This window comes from Pleurodeles waltl, chromosome 7 (assembly GCF_031143425.1).
Source record: "Pleurodeles waltl isolate 20211129_DDA chromosome 7, aPleWal1.hap1.20221129, whole genome shotgun sequence".
Lineage (NCBI taxonomy): Eukaryota > Metazoa > Chordata > Amphibia > Caudata > Salamandridae > Pleurodeles > Pleurodeles waltl.
The window spans coordinates 1,301,592,687-1,301,609,350 of record NC_090446.1 but is presented as its reverse complement, the minus strand read 5'-3'; the positions used below and the strand labels follow the sequence as shown (position 1 = coordinate 1,301,609,350).

General features: G+C 43.0%; 1 protein-coding gene across 1 annotated transcript in view; it reads right to left on the bottom strand.

Annotated features, from left to right (window-relative positions):
* Positions 1-842: 842 nt before the first annotated feature.
* Positions 843-16,664, bottom strand: part of LOC138247045 (sacsin-like) — a 123,097-nt gene continuing 107,275 nt past the window's right edge. The window contains exons 8-9 of the mRNA XM_069201795.1: positions 10,032-11,803; positions 843-9,968 (exon numbers count right to left, since the gene is read on the bottom strand). Coding sequence (XP_069057896.1) covers positions 843-9,968; positions 10,032-11,803 — 10,898 coding nt within the window. The remainder of the gene's footprint in view (positions 9,969-10,031; positions 11,804-16,664) is intronic.

Here is a 16,664-nt window from a genome sequence, read left to right as displayed (position 1 = left end):
CACTGGGGACTACCTTGTCACGGTCCTGTAGGACATCAATGCATATAGTATTGAGAAAGTGCCTCAAAGCGCAATTATTTATGTTTCTTTGCATTTTGAGTCTCAGTGCAAGAACGGATTCCCAGCAAAGTATCCAATAAGAGAAGAAGTGTAATGGTCCATTGAAAATATATTCTCGTGTATTCAAAGGAAATCTAAGAATCTTGGTTCTTTTGCTCTTTCATATAGTCCTAACCCTGAAGAAATAGAAATCACTGTGCAGATTAGGGTTTTGATCAGATAGTGTACAAATCTGTACGTAAGTTAGGGTCATCCCGATAAGTCTAATTGGGATAACACGGACTCCAATTATAGGTAGCCTAGGGCAGTACCTGCTTCCTCTGGCAAGCCCTATGCTACACCGGGCCCTGCGATTCCCAACTCTGGTTTCAGAGGGGGGGGGGGTCCAAGGCTGGAATGGAAATTGAAGAGTGCCCTAAAAGTCCTGTTTATTCCACTCCATGCTATTCTGTTGATGCCAGAGTACAAAGAGGAATGTTGTTGAAGAGCGAAGGGTGGCTCAAGGGGTCAACCTTATTCATGTTCATGTGGGAGAAAAAGAACTGACAATGAAGATGGATGAATGAAAGCAGGCAACGTTAACAGGAATTCCCCAAGCAACTCTGGAATGCAAATGGGATGTTATACACTGCCTGCGACCTACCTCTACGTCAAGCCAAAAGTAATGGGTTAACAAATGTGGCCTCAGCACCCACAAGGACTCTATAATTGGAGCTAGAATTCAAGTAACAATATTTGTATCTGCCCCCTATGGACAGCATAAAGTACCTTATTTAGACTTCTCATGGCCGGATATATTCATTGATTTTGTTAAGTATATCGCTGGCCAACTCTAAAGGTTTCTCTTGGCCAGCTGAGATGATGTCATTAGGTATACCAGGTTCCCGATGATAATTTGGATACTGTGTCTTTTTATTGTCCACACCAAGTCTTTCCAGTTCAAGGACCATGTCCTGTACTTCCTCAAGGCTGCTGCTTACAGCAGAGATTTTGTAGGCCAAATCAGCGATGGTAACATCTGTATCGAATCCACCAGGCTTCTTACACAGAACTGCAATTAAAGCTTTTTGTATTGCCTGGTGAATCTTGTACAGCACCCATTCAGGACTGCCACGGTCAACGTCATGGAAGGCAGCTTTGAGATCACACTTGGCCTGCCGGAACCACCTGCTAGCTTCACCCAGTTTTGGCTTTCTTTGCTGCCTCTTATGGTAGCCCCAAAAATCATATTCACAGTTAGATCTTTGTGTAAATTTTTCATGATGCTGCCGGTGCTGAGATGCCTCAGCATCCCATTTACTCCAGAATTTGGAAAAGCCTCTAGGAGATTTGTATTCATTTCTGGAGTGGCTTGAGCTACTGTAGCCTCTGCTCGGGCTGCTGGAACCTCTGCCCAGGCCACTGTAACTTTTGTCATCTTCTAGGTTTCTTATTCTCTGCTGAAGATATTTGCAGACTTCTTCAGCTAATTTTTCATGCCCAATATTCTTGTCTGGGTGGCACCAAAGGTAAAGCCTTCGAATGGACTGTGCTCTCTCCTTTATTGACAGTTTGTATATCTCACATAGTTTTTCATCTATCTCTTTTTTTATGTCACCTAGGGATTTCTCAAACCACCTGCCTTGATTTTCCTTTTGGTCTTCTAGGTTGTCCACTATCAGCAGTTCTCTGCAGTTGTTCTTGCTGATGTGACATCTCTTGAACTGATACAGATCTAGAGCACTGACAACCATAGTACTATCTGGTCCAAGATCAATCTTGAACATCTCCACTTCGGTGTCTCCACTAACCATTGGATCCAGCCTCTCCAGAATGATTGCGTAGAGGTAAACACCTTCTTCATCAGGGTCCATGTAACCCACAAATTCACCAACATTAAATTTGTTGAGAATGATCATTTCTAGGGAGTCATGCCACTCACCAGGAATCTCTTCACCTGGACTTGGCATAGAAAAGCTTGTCTGGCTTACAGAATTCCTTGTCCGAATAGAGTGATCTTTCATAATGTTGCTTATGTCTTGAGGGTTTTCAGAAGAGAGCATTTCTACGAGGATCAACATTGACTCATGGCTGAGCACATTCATCATTAATCCATTAATCTCCTTTGCCAGAGATGTTATTATCTTTACCGTATCATGAAAATTAGTTGTTTCCTTGTGCACAATGTAAACCTGGCACTCTCCTTCCATTTTCTTCAAGATAAACACATCTTTGAATAACGAGGTGTCCTGCAGAGACACAGAACCTTCAAAGAGAATCGTCTGTATTGTCTCGCAACAAATAATCTCTAGTTTTCTGAAAACTGCTTTGCATTCTTTAGCAGCCTTCCCCGCAGACATCTTTCCATTGTCTTGTGCTCTCAGAAGGCTCACAAGGCCTTCCTGGAAGACACTTGATGAGAAGAGGCCATGTAATCGCCCTTTCAACTCACAGTTGTCACCAAGACTGCATGGAATCCACAAGTGAAGGTTTTCTGATGTAACCTGTGAGAGCATCTTGGGCCGAATTTCCTCAGGAAGCTCTTGGAGGAGTTTCTCCATTTCATATTGATCATTAAAAAGGCTGCATTTCTCAAGGTGCACCAGGAACTTAAAAGAACCCGCTAGAGAACTGAATGTCCTTCTGGAATTGCAATTGTTATAAACCAACTTAGCTGAATCATATAGTCTCCCGTCTGAAGCAGGGAGGTAAAGGGATTGCAGACTTCGAAGGTCATTGTTAGGTGAATTTTTTTTCAGAAGCAGGAACAGTTTTTCCGTGGCTTTAAGAAGGGTTGTCCTCTGGTTGGCGTGTGGGGATTCCTTCTCTTTGGTTTCCTCATAGATTGTAGCAAGCACCCTGGTGTAGTGGAACACACTTGGCTGCGCCTCTACCCCAATACTCTCAAATAGCACCTTGTACCTGGACAGCTGAGACGGCACAATGAAAAGGTATGGCTTAAACAAAAGGTCTTCAGGCAGTGAAAACAGTACCTGACTAGGTTCTGCCAGAGCACTATCTTCCAATAAAATCACTGGTAACTTAGTGAGAGGAGAAGGATCAAATGGAAGATGTCTTTGGAGAAACTTATAGGTTCTTTTTAGAACTTGATGTCGTATTTGAACAAGTTCAACATTTTTGAATGGTGCTTGACACACATTCTTTATGTTCTCCAGTACCGACACCAGGGGTGGGTAAAAAAGGACACCAAATGACTTCAGTAGATTTTCTTCACTCTCAGTGAAGCAGGGCATCCTACTGTCGGTTGATGACACATATTTTGTTTGCAAAAAAGGCACAGACGTCCACAATAGCATTTCATCACTGTCACGTGACTTCACAATGGAATCTTTAAGAGGAATCAGATGGGTATGACTTGCATATGCTGGGTGTATTTTTTTCAAGTCAGTGTTAATGGTAATGGCAGATACAAATTTGATAGTAGAGACTTTCTCAATGAAGTCCTTTGTTAGATTATCCACTTTCAATTGAAGCATGTGTGAAAACAATGCTTCTATCTTTGGCTCCAGTGATTTCACTGAGATACCTTGCTGTGCTTCTCGTTCAACCTCAGTTGCAAATGTAATGAAGTCATGGTCAGATACTTCATGCCTCATACCAATGCCAAACAGGATATTCTTAATAGTGCTAAATGTGTATCCTACTTGGGTAAAGAATTCTTCTGGGATAAACCTTGTGTGCGACAGAAAAGTTTTAAATATTGAACAGTCAGGGTCATAATAGTAAGATGCCTGCTGAACCGTTCCTTCTCTATTTCTAATTAACTGGACCGATCTAAGTGAATAGAAAATGTTGTTCTTTTGAGCTTCAAATGCTTCAGGATATTGATGCTTTATATTAATTAGGAGATTTAGAATTTTTAGTAGATGCTTTTCACTCATGTTTGGAAGCAGGGGAAGTAGAAAAGAAACAAGAAATTCTAAATCATCAAATGTCTGAATGTTCATGTCCTTATCCAAAAGTGTATGGTAGAAGCAATTGCGTAAAAAAACAGTCTGTGAATCTATCTGGTAGAGCTCTCTGTAGACATCATTCAGTTCCTCTGGGATCTTTGTATGAAGGATGTACCTCTTCTGGTAGATATTCAAGGACTGATGCTTTCCATTTACTGTCTCAAATAAGGGTAAATACTGGAGTCGGTTAATAAAGCAGGTCTTATTTTTGATTTTAGGAAACCCATCTACAAGGAATCCCAGTAACATATTGATTTCCCAGCTAGTTAACTTGTTCCAGTGGAGGAGGTTGTTTCTGGCCCAGAGCACCTCCAGCACAGAGAAGGGGTCATTAGTCTGCAGTAAGTAAGGCTTGATGCTGTGGTATCCTATGCCAAAAGGAATTATGGATGTGTGTAGCTTAGGAAAACCTAACTTGGAAAGATATTTGGCCCGATCATCAGTCAATTCATAGAAAATAATTTTAAGGCAATGAAGAGGCAAAAGAAATATGCCATTTTTATATTCAAAGGACACTGGTACAATTGCCCATTCACTAAAAAGGGTAACTAATTCTTGAAACATTTGAGTGCTTTTTTCATGATCACAGCTTTTGTGAATCTTGGTCTCAAAGAATTTCCAGACATCCTTAAACCAGGCTTCAGCACTTTCAGGTAGTTTATGATGAACAATTGCATTCTTTTCTGATACTCTGAAACCTTTCCCTAGATAGCCAGTGATGAAACTCGTTGATTCTTGAATTGTGAAATCTTTCAAGAAGCCTGTTTCCAGAAGTAATAAAGCATGCTCAACATCAACAACGTCATGACTGATAAAATTGTGCTTCTGTGCTGGAAATAAGAATGAAAATAGAGTATGATACTTGGGCTCAGCCTTACAGAACTGTCTCAGTTTTCCATCAAGAGTCACAAGAAGAGGAAGATCAGTCAAACAATCACCAATCTTTTTCTTTTTAGCCTTAAGACAAAAGTTCAAGAGAAAGCGACAGCAGGATTCACTTTGAAGGAGGGTGTTGGAGACTGGGTGAGGTAAGGTGTGACCTTCTGGGGACAGACTTTGGACCTTTAAGTATTTGCAGACTGTTTCAGGGTGCAGAGCCATAACCTGTACCCGTGCCTTTTTAAACTCTGCATAGATGCTCTGAAGACTCTGAAAGGGAAGCACCAATCTCACTTTGATGATCTGAAGCGCACATTCTAATTCTGAATGTATCATTCCCAAAAGAAAGTGGGGTTCTTCTGTTATCACTTGATTGACACCTGACCATTCAACAATCACATTATAGTTTGTAAATGTGTGAACTTGTACAGGTTCCTTCTTATAGACAGGAATAAGAGTACTTTGCTTTTCAAAAACTGTACCGTAGACATGATGAATCATCTTCTGCAACAGTGGGGGAATTTTCTCAGATACACAGGGGAAAAAACGGAACAATTTTGCATTAAGAGATTTTTCACATACATCAAAGTCTGGAAACCTCAAAAGTCCTGCTGTGCTTTTGGTAAATGATTTACACAAGTGTTCCAGGAGATCACTATACAGTGGGGCAAGAATATGCGTTAGGAGCAGAGAGTTCCATTCTGTTTTTGCACTCCCACCATCTTCTCTGCAGATGTCTCTACGGGCAGAGTCCACAATGAAGTTTCCATTAATATGTACTGGCAGGCCTGTCTCCACTGGTAGCGGTAGAGTGCAAAAAATCCTACCTGGTACTAAGTCATTAATGCATGCTGCCACAGCCCCATGTGCCATACGGCAGCACTTCAAGCTTTTACAGACTCTACGTATATCAGGCAACTTATCAACACCCTTAACTCCAATCTGCTTGGCTACAACCCATTTAGCCGCTAATTGAGACCAGCTACAATGTATGTCCACAGTGTAAAATACCTGGTACGCAGTGGTCTCATCCATGGTCAATTTTGCCTCTGCAAACTCCAAGAGTTTGTTCTGGAAAGCCATCTGGTTCTGCTCACTGATGCTGTTAGTTTTTGCATCAAGTGAAAGAATCTTCTTTAGCTGATCATCTTCCTGTGTGATTTCTGAGAATGAGATGCTCTGAATGTTATTTAGAAAAATTATAAAGCTGCTTGCATCCTTCTCCAATTCCTCCCATAGTGTCTCGATGTCATCAGTAGATACTGTCTGATCTGAGATTTGAGAATTATGTACATTCTCAGCTGTCCTTAGTGGCAGGCGAAAGAGCGTCCCCTGTTCCAGATTAAACTTGTCAGGAAGGAAAGTATCATACACATCCTGAAATTTATTTTTGAACTCTGGATTGACAGCCATCATTGCACCAGGAGAGCTACGATGAAAAGATTTCAAGTACACAAGGTTGGGATCAAATATACATAATTTGCTGTCCCCCGTCACAAAAGATGGGCAGTCTGTCAAGTGATAGACAGCATTAAACCCAAGCCCATACTTCCCTGTCTTGTCTAGTCTATCACCTTTACCGCCTTTGCCTAGCTGCTGAATTCCTTCGATGTCTTCATTAGTAAAGATTTTGTTGTTGTAGATACAAAGGGCTGGGCCTTGCAATGGGTTCCACTCTTCCCCAAAGGTACGTAACGCATGATGTGTCCGCCTGTCCCATACAAAATGGATCTCTGTAGCACCAGAGTCATCGGCATTCTGGATGAGCTCCTTAAGAATATCTTTTTTGGAGGAGTATTCACTGATAATGTTCCTGATACGTCTGGTAAGATCTTCTTTGGCCCCAAAGTCTGACACCCAGTGGGATAACTCAGAGATTTCCAGGTTCTGTAGAGCTTTGTGAATTCTTGTTGTTACCTTGAATCGCAAGGCCACAGACCGAGAGATCAATTCATGACAGAAGAGCATATCCTTCTCACAAGGTAACCAAGGAGTGTCATTGTAGTGAAGCTTGTCTGCATGACGCAAGATACCATCTTGATCTGGAAGGAGCATGCAGCTAACAGAAGTTTCATCTACTGTTCTTTCAAATATCACACTGATGAGATTCATTGTTAAAAGAAAGTCATTTTTAGGTAACTGATTTCCTTGATGCACCCTAGCAATGCTCTGTAGGACAGCATTGTAGTCTTCAACTGTTAAACTGTCTCGGATGCCTAGACACTTCCACAATAGATCGAATTCTTTATATTGCTCGGGCAACTGATACAGGTAGGGTGCTGCCTGAAATGATATATTGCCTGCAACTGAACTCAAATGTACAAACTGATGATCTATAAGAACAAAGGGAAAGTCAAACGCTCTAGTTTTAATCTCATTCATTGTCTCTGGCCTATCCCGTACGGCCTTGTTCAAATAGGTATAGCACTTTCTGGCAATCTGTGTAAGTTCTTGATTGGACAATGCATTTGACATATTAGGAGCTTTTGCCAGTTGCAACATCACTGTCTGAATTGAAGGAAAACTGTTCAGTCCCAAAAACTCCATGATCTCTGTACAGAATTTAAAATCATTTCCAACATATTCTTTACTAAGGACCGGTTCTCTAAGGTTAACCAACCTGAGGTGCTTGTGATGGAAAATCTCCACGGGCTTCTTGAGTGCGATTTCAGCCACATTCAGCATATTGTTGCAAGAAGGAAGAATAGCAGGAAGAAAGGCAATGTTCTTAAACAGAGCTTGGTCAGTGTTTCTAGAGGTTTGCGCTACAAGGTCCCTGAGAAGCTGCAGTATAAGGCGTATGCGGCTGCATGCCTTTTGCCTATCAAGCTTCCAGACTACCGATATGTTTCGAGCTCGTTCCATCAACTGCATTATGGGGAGGCTGTCTTTTAACATTCCAAGAAGTTCAAGGCGGGACAGCCGTTCACGTTTCAGATAGGTTTTGGGAGTTCCCTGAGGAAAGCGTCCATCTTCATTCCCAAACAAAGAGGCTACTTTACCCTCTGGGTGAACTAGATTGCCAATGATCTGCAGGGTTCCATAAGGGGTCGATGGAATGCAGTGGACAGACATTAGCAATCTGTCTAGTTCTTCATTGGTCATATCAATAGCATGAGTAATGAGGGCATCCCTTGCTTCTAAGGGTACAGAATCTAAGTTGCTGAATATAATCTCTTTGTAAAACCTTTCCCAGTTGTAAGTATTTCTTAACAAGGCTTCACCACAACCGCTTGCAATGAAACCAGCTTTGACCCACTCTGGCAGTGGGACAGCCACAAGTGGTTTGGGGAGCACTGCGGAAAATACCTGTGTTGCTGTCTCACCAATGTACCCATTTTCCACAATATCAGAGCTTAAGAAACATGCATGCTCTATCGTGCACCATTCATACCCATTGCTAAACACTGCAAGAAACCCATGATTAAGCCCATGGGCTACTGCTCTGTAGAAAGCTTCGAGAGCTCCAACAAATAAGGACTTCATTTTTCTAATATCAGGCCAAAATGTGTAGTAGCTGTAGCCTTCTAATAAACCATCTCGGCACAAGTTCTGGAGCTGGACTAGGGCTCTTGCCCAAGCCACCAGTACTGCATCACAAAGAAGCTTCCTGTTCCACTCGCCCTTTTCTGTTGTGTCCCATAGGCTTTTCCTGTTGGACATGACAGCAAAGGCTCCATTCAGGTGAAATGGGAGACCAGAGAAAATTGAAAGAGGTAGAAAACAGAAAACCTGCCCAATAAAGTCATCCAAATCAGGTTTCCATTTGCCAGTGTCTATGCTCCTTTTTAATGGCAGGGCAACTCCGGCCACTGGGAGCAAAAACTTTATTTTATTCTGCCTGTTAAATGTTTTTAAAGACTCCCCAATGCCAAAGCTAGAGTGCAGTAGATAATGTTTTTCATAAGTCTTTGACCTGTGCATCACTGTGACCCTGATAATTGTTGATTCAGTGACATCAACAATCTTGTTTTTGGACAGGACATCTGAGATAGCCTTCTGTTCATTCTGAAGCAAGAAGTCGTCAGTGATGCTTAACTTCTGAGCCTGCTCCCTGCATAGTTCCAGCTGCAAAATGGGGTCTTCAGGTGATGACAATTCAGGAGGAAGAAATCCAAGACTTATGTACTGCACTCCTTTTAAGAAGATTATGAGGTTTTGGGAAGAGTCTTGAAATACATCCACAAGTACTTTAATCTCTTGTTCATTAAAGCTTTGATTATAAATCTTTGACCTTTTTGCTTCTTCCTCTGTCCTGAAGGGCAAACGAATAAGTGTTCCATTGTAGTTGAGTGTTCCCTTCAGATCACAGTCAAAAACATTTTCATATGGTTGAAACTGATCAGCAAATAGCTGAAGTACTTGAGGACGCTTCTGGAGATTTAGTTTGATACCAGGATTAGCTTCACTTTGTATGTGTTTCTTGAGATGATTTGCATTGGGGTCAAACATAAGTATACTGCTACCACTGAGTATAGATGGCACATCGGTAACACGATACACTGTATTGAAACCAAGTCCAAATTTTCCATTCTTCTCAACCTGGAGCTCTTTAGTAGCTGCTCCAAGCCGTGTGATATTAAGGAGGTCTTCATCACTGAACTTGCTGTTATTATATGACCACAACGCAGGTCCATGACAAGATGCCATTTCTGGGTCTATTAGACTGTTTCGAAATAAAAGATTTTCTCTCATGTCAATTAAGAATTTACAGATTGTGGCACCCGCATCATCAGCATTCTGTATCATTTCCTTGAAGAGATCAACCTCTTCACTATAATCTCTGAGGATGTTCTTTATTCTGAGAGTGATCGGTTCAGAGGGTCCCCAGGGTTCAAAATACTCAGGCTTTAGTATTTTGGTGCTGAGTAATGGGATTTTAAGAAAAGTGGCTGTGGTCAATATGACATCTTCATGAACAATGCTATACCCCAGATCATGTCCAAGGTCCTTCAGATGTTCCTTCGGCATATCGCAGAACAAGACAGAAGACAAAGGCTTTAAGGTAAACACTCCACTTTCTGAATGCACTGGGATAGGAAGGTCATCTTGACTGTGAAGATTTCTTCTTTTCATCTAGTCCAAAACAGATATAGCAAGTTTTAATTCAACATTGGTGCCACAACCAGAACTCCTTACATGTATATCCTTCATGACTTTCTGAAGTATACTAGTGATCTCACTGTCTGCCATGGTCTCACGAATTCCACACTTCTGGAAGAGCCTTTTGTAGATTAGGAAATCATGGGGCACTTTCTTAATCTGGGAGCTCAGATCTAGATCTTCTGGGTAAGACATAAGGATCTCAGATGGGGCAGAAAAACTAGAACCATTCCAGATCCTCATACTGTTTAACATGTTCCCGAACTGACCTAGGTTGTCTTGCACATGTTTGTAAATATTGTGTAATTTTATGACCATTGAGCCGTAATAGACTGTCTGATAACAGAGGCTAAGGGCTGTGAGGTTTTCTATTACTTTCTCAGCAGGTGGTGATTCATTCAAGCCAAGACAATTACTTGCTTGTTCATTAAATTCAACAGTGATGGGCATTGAGAACTCCACAAGAGAAGAGTGCCTCTTATTTCTCATGTCTAAAGGTTTGCAAAATGTTGCCTTAGCATTTGAAGCAACCCACGGCACCCATGCGATGCTACACAAAGATTGAATGTTCTTGATATCAGAGCTAGAAAGCATCTGGGTATCATTGCAGACTTTGACAAGTGCTCTCGCCTTTCTCTCTAGAACACAAATATCTTTTATATGATGGTATCTGTTCACCTCATCTGCGATCTGTAGAACATCTCCCATTGAAATGTCATTTATAGAATCCTTCAGCCCAAGAACTCTCAGAGACTTCAGTGTTAGTGGTTCCTGAAAGCTGCTAGGAGGAAACCTACAGGACTCAAATAAATCCTGAAATATTACAATTTCCGGGTCAAAGAGAGCAGATGGCTTGACCATCAATCCATTACAAGGTATGAAGGGCAGACTTTCACAAATTTTCCTGACCTCATTATTCTGGCTAAACAGCACATCACCATTTCTCAGGATCCACAGCATGATGCCTTCTGCTTTACTTTTGTGATGGACATACTGCCCGTTTTTGATAGCCACAGCTGCCCGTACAGCAACATCAGCTGCATTCAAGAAGGGTACCTTCATCAGTAGCAGCAGTCTCCGATCATTTTCACTTCTGCAGGTAAGCAGTGTTTCTGGCAGCACAAGGTCACTGGGAATAGCTGGGACAGTGCATTTATCTACCACTTGGGCACCAAGAGCTGGAACCAGGTCAGACCCAGTGGACTGTAGGGAACTCATCTTGCTAAAGATGGGCAACTGAGACATAACCTTGCACTCTTCATTGCTCAGCCTGGTTGCCAGGGAGAGCAAGTCACTGAGCATTACCTTCTGGTCCACTGTCATTCCTGTCAGCTTTCGGATTACTGTGGTCACACCTATATTTGAAAGTGCCTTTAGGATATTGTTTGATGTGGATTCAAGAACATAGTTTGAAAGATTCTTGTGCCAAACCTGCGAGTCCAATTGGCATATTACTGTGCAGCCCATGGTTTCTAATATTGTAACCATATTTTCTGTCAGGCTGTGTCCATCCTTGTTTAGGAAGAGAAGACCAGATTTCTGCCTCAGCTTTACCAGCTGGACTGTCTGGGCCTCACGATCCACTGGGCTCCTAGGCACCAGGGGACAGCCTTCAAATGGTGATAAGACATCAACATCCTGCTGAAGGAAGTTCCAGAATTCATGGAGCCATTTTCTAGGAGGCTGAAGCGATTCACTTAAGTGCCAGGACACTTCTTCCGAGCCGGTCATCCAGCTTGCTGGTAAGGCCTTGAGTAAGTTCTTCTTGATCACGTCTTTATCCAGACACACAAGATTTCTGAATATCTCTGCAGAAGACAAAAGATAGTTTATAAGCAAATAGTCCTAGCTAACATCCTTGGTGACATCAAGTGATTCTATGAGCTAGAACAGTTTACAAATGTTGAAACACATGTTTTTAAGGGTCAAAAGCATACATAGGCCAGATGGAGAAGGAATGAATTTTTCATAGGAGGTTGTAGCTGAATTTTCTTTTGGGGTGTAGTCACTATGTTTATCTCCCTGGGTCTTTGCACTTCTAGGCATCCATACATAATGGTAATTCCCCCTCTAAACACCTACTGGTCTGTGCTTTGTTGCTAAAAAAGGACACCTGTCTATCTGCTGGCTCCTGTAATACTCCTATCCTCTCCCTCAAAAGTACCTTTCTTTCACCATTGTTTAAATTGTTTTGTATTTCCCATTCATTTGTTGCTATTTTCTCCTACTTGTTTAGTTGGTCCCGAAGTGCATTTTTTTTTACTAAGGTTTATGTTGTTACTAGGATTTATTTAGCACACGTACACGGGGCCAGTTCCCCGGCAGTAAGATAACAAAAGGACAACATGCTGCTCCCGGCTTTAGCCAAATGCTTGTCTGAAGAGCCATGTTTTTAAAAGCTGCTTGAATCTCATATAGCTCCGGGTAGTCCCAATCTCGAGTGGGAAGGAGTTCCAGATGTGGGGGGTAAGTACAGAGAATCTGGAGGCACCAGTTTCTTCTTTTTGAATGTGGGCATTGTAAAAATATTTATATGAGGGGATAATAAGTTACATTTGGGAGGACTAAACCTAACAGAGACCACCACGCTGGACGGTGAACGCGGGTGAGGGGAGGAACCCATAACCCGTATGCTACGGGAGAAAAGAGTACCGCCTAAACCAAACATACTGGTATCCACAGCCCTGGCGGCATGGCATAGAGCCCTTCGGAGAACAAAGACAATTAATCCCTATGCGCCTACACTTCCGCTTGTGGGACTCCCACGCGACAAGGTTGGGCCCGCCTTTACCCCTGGACAATTTAGATGCTGGACAGAGACAGGGATCACTACTGTGGGTGCCTGCTACCGGGGGGGATGTTGATCTCCTTTGGGGCCCTTGCAGACCAAAAAGGTCTACCGCTCGGCCAATGACTTATGAGGCTCTAGGGCAGGCCATGAAAACACTGTGGAGAGACGGTAGTGACGAACCACTCATGGCTTCAGCCCTTCAGACTATGCTGGTTGTGGTGGGAGGCACGCACTTAGAAATCTGGATATATAAGGCTCTAAATGGGATGACTGAAAGGCCACTGGATGAACTGTGACTCAGATGGGACACCGACATAGATAAGACCATGACGGATGCCGATTTGCATAGGACTTTACCCTCGGCATGTAAGATTTTGCGTAGTACACGTCTAATGTTTATACAATACAACTATGTCCATAGGACCTATCTCATCCTGCACAGAATTAACCGGATTTATGGGGGGTTTGTGGGAGCATGCCCCCGATGCCAGCTGGTTGACACGGACCTTTGCCATATGACATGGGGCTGCCCCCTGCTAAGACCCTTTTGGAGCAGGGTGATAGCCCGACTCAATACAGTTTTACAAAGACAACTAGACGATGGGCCTGCGGTGTGCCTGTTGGGCCTCTTTGACAAGCCCATAGCTAAAAAAAAATGGGGAATGGGTTTGCCGATTTGGCATTGGTGCTTGCGTGCAGGAGAGTGGTGATGGCCTGGAAAAGCAAGTATGGACCCCCCCTTGCCACATGGGTGACGGATGTTACTCATTGGGCGACGGCAGAAGGGAGGGCGCTCCAAAGGGAGGAGATGAAGGGACTGAGGCGCCAGCCGATTGCCCCTTTGTGGGTGGAAGTGGTGGATGCATGGGAGACTGGACGTCGAGGCAGATGATAACGTGGGTGGAGCCCTGGCATTGAATGACGCAGGGGCGGCTGAACCCTGATACAGATTGGGCCGCTCCGGACTGCGACCTGGGAGGGACTCCCCCATGGACGTCCCCTCTCTGCCCGCATCTTTCGGGGGCCCTCCTCCTCCCCCCCCCCCCAGCCCTCAGGAACAGGGGCTGGCACAGACAACCGTACACCACATACATGACTTCCGAAACGCTGTGCAAGTTACTGGGTTAATTAAGTGGGATGTTTTTTTCCACTTTGTCTTTAGCTTCTATACACAGGGAAGACAGGTATGCATCTCTAGAATGTTGTGCGGAGCGACCACCAGCTCCCTGTCTCGCAAACATGTAACTGAGACTTTGAGAGAGACAGAGGTTGCTACTGTGATTCTGCCTGCCAGGGACTGGCTAAGGTACTGGACACTTTACACCTATGACTCTACGAAGAAGGTGATGGTTACCCACAAGCTGTATACCAATGTGATGCGGTGCCTTGGGCGGTCTAACATGGCAATATGAATGAACCAAATTGTACTATTTGAAATGCCAATAAAAAGAATTGGAAAAAAAAAAGTTTACAAAAGTTACATTTGGGAGTATATTCTTGGATTCAGGCTGGCAAAAAGGCTGGGCTTCTGTGGTAGAGGAATTTGAAAATGATGCAGCCAGTCTTGAAGATGATTTGTTGTTCTACCGGAAGCCAATGTAGTTTTTCATCAGGGGGTAATGTGGCAGTGTCTCCGCTGCTGGAAAATTAACCTGGCTGCCTGGTTTTGTGCCAGTTGGAGTTTTCATTTGAGGTCTTTCAGAAGGCTTAGGTTGAGAGAGTTCAAGTAGTCTGTCCTCAAGATGACTAAGACGTTGATTTGAATGAGGGCTTTGTAGCTAAGGAGTTTGCAGATATTCATGATTTTGCTAAGCTGCAAAAAAACAGGATAAAGTTATTGCACCTAGTTGGGGTTTTATAGACAAGTTCTTGTCAATGAGAACTACAAGAGTCTTTACTGAGTTCTTGGGCTGTGGGGGAGGTACCCATCGCAGAGGGCCAGGGTGAGGTATTCCACAAACTGCACTTGCTTCTATGTATGACAACCAGCCATGGATGAAAAACACTGTATTTTGGAAGGCTTCCTTGCATTCAGGGGAGTTATCAATAGTAAAGGGCAGTTGCATAACATCTGCATAGTTGTAGAGTCTGACCTTCATTTTTTTTTGCACTGGGGGGGGGGTTTAAGTACAAGTTAAAAAGATTAGGGGACAGAGAGAATCCTTGAGGTACTCCACAAGTTAATCGGACCTTGGGTGAGTTGAGATCTGCAGCTCCGACACGACCACTAAAAGCTCATGGTCGACCATGTTGAAAGCCGCCAATAGGTCGAAGAGGATGCACTTGTTGGCTTCTTCTATCCGCAACTGGAGGGTGACCGCTTTGGTGGAGTGGACTGGCCGGAAGCCTGCCTGATGGGGGTTGAGGAAGTTGGATTCCTCCAGAAAGGAACAGAGGTGTCTAGCAACATGTGACTCTAATACCTTCACTAGGTAAGACAGAAGAGAGACAGGACGGTAATTTTTCAGGACAACTGTGTTTTCGCTGGCTTCCTTTTGGAGCAGGATCCCTATAGCCTCCTTAAAGGGGCTAGGGACAATGCCATGGCTAAGGAACTAGTTAAGGAAGGAGATGGTTGGGTCAGAGAAGAGGGGAAACCACTATTTGTAGGACCTCTGAAGGGCAAGTGTCATTGAGGGATCGTGACATAACTTTGGTCGGCAGGTCCACAAGGCAATCCTTGCTGAGAGCAGGAAACTCAGACAGTGTAATTGAGTTTCTGAATTCAATGGATGTTGCACTAGGGAAGGGGCTCGGAGGAATGTTATCTTTTATCGTCTTAATCTTATAAATAGAGAATTAATTGAGGGCGAAACATAGGTTCTGAGTAGGTAAGATAGGTGTGGTCACTGTCCGGATTTGATAGTTGAGAAACAATTTCAAAGATTTCCTTTGACTTGTTCATGGAATCCAGATTTTATTCAAAAAGATTTAGCTTTCCTAATTACTTAAAAAAAATATTCTTTAAGATGTAGTAAATACACTTCCTTTTTGTCAGGTGAGTATTTATTTTGCATTTACATTCAGCGCGACGGAGACAAATTTTAGGTCTTCAGAGAACTATTCAGACGCATTGTGATGCCTGGCCTGTTTGGCTTTTCAGAGGGCGGCATACTTATTGCAGGCTTCTGTTAGCCATTTGGTGATTCCTTCCTCGTATTGGTCTATACTATGTTTTAAGTTAGGTAGAGTAATCAGCAGTAAGTCACAAAAGGAATTGAGAGATCTACTCAAGACCAGTTTCTGGAAAGAATTACTGGACATTGATAGGGAGGAGTATGAGGGGATTGTGGGACAGTGTATGAAGGGGCTAGGCTAAATAGTGAAAATGTAATTAGGCACTATAGGTGTGGTGCTGGCAATGATAAAAGGGGCAAAGGTTTTTTCGACCTTAGGTTGTTGCCCATCAGATTTCTCCACATCCAGATTCAAGGCACCTAACACCTTCAATTATGCCTGAAGGAGCATATAGGTTTAAACGTATGCCCTTTAGGTTAGCATCAGGCAGCCATTTTTCAGAGAGTTAAGTATCATCTTTTTTAAAGAAGTGGCAAAGGAAATGCATTACCAAGATGATATCTTGTTTTTTGTGGAAAGCAAACACATTCACAATGACACTCTGTAGGAGGCTGGCCTGGCTTGTAGTGGGTACCAAAGGTACTTACACCTTGTGACAGGTCCAGTTATCCCTTATTAGTGTAGAAGGGGTGTTTCTCGCAGCTTAGACGGATAGAAGGTAGCTATGACAAAGCAACTTAGGCTGAACTAGGAGACATGAAAAAGCTCCTACTATACCACTTATATCATATGCACAATATCATAAGAAAACACAATACACAGAGTTACTAAAAGTAAAGGTACTTTATTTTTATGACAAT